This window comes from Staurois parvus, unplaced genomic scaffold, assembly GCF_062004578.1.
Source record: "Staurois parvus isolate SC_StPar_1 unplaced genomic scaffold, SC_StPar_1.0 ptg001108l, whole genome shotgun sequence".
Lineage (NCBI taxonomy): Eukaryota > Metazoa > Chordata > Amphibia > Anura > Ranidae > Staurois > Staurois parvus.
In genome coordinates this window covers 861604-866765 of record NW_028318904.1, presented here as the reverse complement: position 1 = coordinate 866765, position 5162 = coordinate 861604, and the positions used below count along the sequence as shown (strand labels likewise).

The 5162-nt window shown below is 44.6% G+C and overlaps 1 protein-coding gene across 1 annotated transcript; it reads left to right on the top strand.

Annotated features, from left to right (window-relative positions):
- Positions 1 to 245: 245 nt before the first annotated feature.
- On the top strand, positions 246 to 1991 carry LOC149440241 (E3 ubiquitin-protein ligase TRIM21-like). Its single transcript, XM_089658872.1, has 2 exons — positions 246 to 1284; positions 1384 to 1991. Exons 1-2 carry the CDS (start codon positions 246 to 248, stop codon positions 1989 to 1991), a joined length of 1647 nt encoding a protein of 548 aa, XP_089514998.1.
- Positions 1992 to 5162: the final 3171 nt, after the last annotated feature.

Below are 5162 nucleotides of genomic sequence, written 5' to 3'. Positions count from 1 at the left end.
TGCACAGACTATCTGCCTTTAGTAAATCAACCCCAATGTATCCACAGATTGTTGAATGTTCTTTATTTTCCCCGGCTAGGGAGATTATTGTCAGGAACTCTCCCGTGTATTATCTGTGTTCCTCTGTATAAGGAGTCCTATGACTACGTGTCTCAGTCTCAGCCTCGTCCCGGGGTAGGAATGTACAGAACGGGTCACACTGGTTACTGAGATACTTTATTTTTATTTCTCTTCCACTCTCAGCGATGTCGTCTTCTGATCTGAGAAAGGAGCTGGAATGTTCCGTCTGTCTGAACATTTATACAGATCCTGTAACCCTGAAATGTGGACACAACTTCTGCTGGGACTGTATTGGCCGTGTGTTGGATACACAGGAGGGGTCTGGAGGTTATTCCTGTCCTGAATGCAGAGAAGAGTTCCAGGAACGTTCTGCACTGAGGAGGAACATAACACTACGTAACATAGTGGAGAACTTCCAGTCTACCCATCCAGAGCAGGAGGAGTCCGGGGTCTTCTGTACTCACTGTATTCACACTCCTGTACCGGCTGTGAAATCCTGTCTGCTGTGTGAAGCTTCTCTGTGTGACAACCACCTGAGAGTCCACAGCAAGTCACCAGAACACGTCCTATGTGACCCCACCACTTCCCTGAAGGACAGGAAATGCTCCATCCATAAGAAGATCCTGGAGTATTACTGCACCGAGGACTCCACCTGTATCTGTATGTCCTGCGGGTTCATTGGAGAACATCGGGGACACCAGGTGGAGACTCTGGAGGAGGCCTCTGAGATGAAGAAGAAAAAACTGAGGAATGTTCTGCAGAAACTGATGACAAAGAGAGAGGAGACGGAGAAAAGAGTCCAGAGTCTGCAGGAACGCAGGAGGAAAGTACAAGGAAAAGCAGATGATGAAACCAAGAGAGTCACTGCCCTGTTCAGAGACCTCAGGAGACGTCTGGAAGACCTGGAGAAGAGAGTCCTGAGGGACATCTCCGGGTGGGCAGAGCAGGTCTCCTGTTCCATGTTGGATTATATTCAGGATCTGGAAATAAAGGAGGAGGAGCTGTCCAGGAAGATGAGGGACATTGAGGAGCTGTTTAACATGACTGATCCACTGACTGTCCTACAGGAATCAGACACAGGTGACTTGTGTGATACTGAGGATGGAGATGATGAGGACAGAGAGAGACATGAGAGCCTCCTCCATGATGGAGGGGATGGGGATGTGGGGGGGATCTCACACACATTACACACGGGTTTATCTGATATCATGTCTGGGGTCAATGTACAGAAATGTACAGGCACACATGCCTCTCCACATTCTACTACAAAGGGCAAAGGTCCCATCAATGGTCAACCATCCAGGAAATGTGCCAAACGCATCCGCACCAAACAACGCTCACCTCGCCAGGCTGGAGGAGCAAATATTGGGGCTGCACCTCAAACATGGGGGGTGTTGGATGTTACATACATATTACTGGATGTGAGAACAGCAGCTAATGATCTTCTTATATCAGATGACAGGAAAAATGCATCCTCATCATCAGATGAGAATCGCCCAGCAACACCAGAGAGATTTCAGTATGGTCAGGTGATGAGCAGTCAGAGCTTCTCCTCCGGGAGACATTACTGGGAAGTGGATGTCGGGGGGTCATGGTACTGGAGAGTCGGGATGTGTTACCCCAATATAGACAGGAGAGGAGGTCAGTCAGTGATTGGATATAATAAGAAGTCCTGGGGGTTGGAGGGGTGGTTGTGGAGTAATCAGTACTCAGTGATACATGACAGTAATTGGACCCCATTCCCCGGCGGTGTCTCCAGTACCAGAGTCAGGATAGGTCTGGATTATGAGGCCGGGCGGATCTCCTTCTATGATCTGTGTGACCCGATCCGACACCTCCACACCTTCACCACCACCTTCACTCAGCCCCTCCATGCCGGGGTATTTGAAAGAGGAGGTTGTGTAAAGATATCTGGGGGGAATCACAGGTGAGAAATCTGCCTAGAGAAATATTTTTGTCATAATTTTCATCATCGGCATGTTTTCAGTGACGAAAACTAGAGGAAATTCAATTGGAATTTCCATCAACTGACAAAAACTATGACAAAAATCAATTCAATTTTTGTCAGTAAACGAAAACTCAATGAAAATGAATTGCACGTTATCAATTTTTAACACAAATTTAGCACAGTTTGCTCTCTAGTCACAGAATGGCAGCCATATGACAAATCCTGTGATGAATCTGATCTAAACCTGTCCTGAACCTGATCTAACCCTGTCCTGAACCTGATCTTACCCTGTCCTGAACCTGATCTAACCCTGTCCTGAACCTGATCTAACCCTGTCCTGAACCTGATCTAAACCTGTCCTGAACCTGATCTAATCTTCTCCTGAACCTGATCTAATCCTGTCCTGAACCTGATCTAATCCTATCCTGAACCTGATCTAATCCTGTCCTGAACCTGGTCTAATCCTGTCCTGAGCTGCATTTAAACCTGTCCTGAACCTGATCTAATCTTCTCCCGAACCCAATCTAAACTTGTCCTGAATCTGATCAACTCCTGCCCTGAACCTGATCTAATCCTGTCCTGAGCCGCATCTAAACCCATCCTGAACCTGATCTAATCCTTTATTGATCCTAATGTAATCCTGTTCTAAACCTGATCTAATCCTCTCCTGATCCTGAACTAATCATCTCCTGATCTAGTCCTGTCCTGAACCTTATCTAATCTTGTCCTGATCTGAGCCACATCTAAACCTGTTCTGAACCTGATCTAATCCTCTCCTGATCCTGATGTAATCCTGTCCTTAACCTGATCTAATTCTCTCCTGATCCTGATCTAATCCTGTCCTGAACAAGATCTAATCCTCTCCTGATCTACCCCTGCCCTGAACCTGATTTAATCCTGTCCTGATCCTGATCTAATCCTAACCTTAACCTGATATAATCCTCTCCTGAACCTGATCTAAACCTGTCTTGAACCTGATATAATCCTCTCCTGATCTAATCCTGTCTTGAACCTGATCTAATCCTGTCTTGAAACTGATCTAATCCTGTCCTGACCTCCACAGGAGGTCATATTGATCAGGATTCACTGGCTGCATGCTCATTCCAGGTGAGTGTAAGACAAGGTTGTGTAGTCAGGATTGGAATGACAGCCCTGGAGCATGAACCTTTACATTGTATCTATAGCAATTTTTTTTCCATTTTTGGATTGAGTGGGGAAGAATCAGAACCCCTGTTTGATTTTTATTGCTATCCAGGGCACTATTAAAGGAATTTCCCCTCACTTCCTGTCTCACTGACAATGAGACAGGAAGTGAGAGGAACTCTCCAACAGACACCTTTTCTTTAGGAGAGGGGAGGCTGGAACTTCTGTCAGATTTTTATTTCTGTGTCCCTGTTGTAGATTTTCCTTCATCTCTTGTCTGGTAAAATGTTGTCACAAGGACAGGACGTGAGGGTAAATCTTTGTAATAAAGTCCCGGATAGCAGTAAAAACCTGACAGGGGTCCTAATCCCCCCCACTCCATCCAAAACATGTTTTATCCCGCCATATCCACAAAGATAATTCATAGATGTCTGTCCTCACATGTTCCTTTACAGTACATAACAATCTCATCACAGAGGACAAGGGGGCGCTCTTTACGTCTGGAGGAAAAGAAATGTAATCTCCAAACACGGAAAGGTTTCTTCACAGTAAGAGCTGTGAGAATGTGGAGTAGACTCCCTCCAGAGTTGGGTGTGGCCAGCTCAGTGGATTGCTGTAGGAAAGTCCTGGATTCTTTCTTGGATACACAGAATATAACTGGATATAACATTTATAGGGAAAGTTGATCCAGGGAATATCCGATTGCCTCTCGGGGGTTCAGGAAGGAATGTTTCCCAGCAGTAGCAAATTGGATCGTGCTTTGCTGGGTTTTTTTGCCTTCCTCTGGATCAACTGTGGGTGTCGGATTATAACTGTTTTTTTTAATGGTTGAACTGGATGGACTTTTGTCTTTTTTCAGCCAGACTAACTATGTAACTGTGTAACTTATCATTGACGTTCTAATTCGTCCCAAAGGTGACTGGTAGGGTTGAGGTCAGAGCTCTGTGCTTTTTCAGCCAGACTAACTATGTAACTATACTTGTCATTGCTCCTCCCCCTCGCTGTAAAAGTTGTCGCTATTACCACAGCCAGTGCTAGTCTTGTTCCTATTGATTATAAAGGTAGAGGGGGCGGAGATTGATAAATCGATGTCAGGGATCAGCGATTATTCTGGCTGTTTTGGGTGTGTGGTATTGTTGGCAGGTGACGGGGGCGGGATACAGGCTCTGTATATAGGAATATTGATCAATGATTGGATATAGATAGAATGATGGGCTGGATTGGATGATTACTACAATCACCATTAACCCCTTCAGCCCCGGTACATTTATTATAATTATTGGGGAAGGATCAATTTTTACATTTCCTGTGATGCCAAATTCATGTGATAAGGAAAGATATTACTACATGCGTTACTAATGATCGAATTTCATTAATAAGTGCTTATATGTTAATATCGGGGTACTTGTATCATATCCGGCTTGCTTGCTAGAATGACTTTACAGAAATATATTATTGGAACAAATTGTTGATCTCCAGATCCTTGGAATGTCTTGTTGTGCAACGTGGAGACGGTTGGTCTCCTTTTTTACGACGAGATATTTGGGAGTCTGGAGACCGGTAAAGGCGATTCCAAAAGAACAGAAATTGATGTCTCTTATAAATAATGAGGTGCTGCTTCTGCAAATGTTTCTACTGTCTAATTTTTACTTTTACTTTGTATCTCCTCCCTTTCAAATAAACATTCAAAACCTTCACCGTCATCAGATGTTGGCTATTTTATAATCACATTCCACAATAACTTCTGGCATTAATTGTAATACCGATAGAATGTATACAGTGAAGGAAATGTGTATTTGCTCCCCGGCTGATGTTGAAATGTTCGCCCCTCACAAAGAAATGATCGGTCTAAAAATCGAATGTTCGGTTTATTGTAACTGTGACGGAGCGTAGGCAGGACAGAACACACAGAGTAGATGGCAAACGCACAAAGCTTTACTGAGGCAAACAGATGACAGTCACCGAATAGGGGAGTTCGCAGGGAGGGTGAATACGCCAGTACAGGGCGACA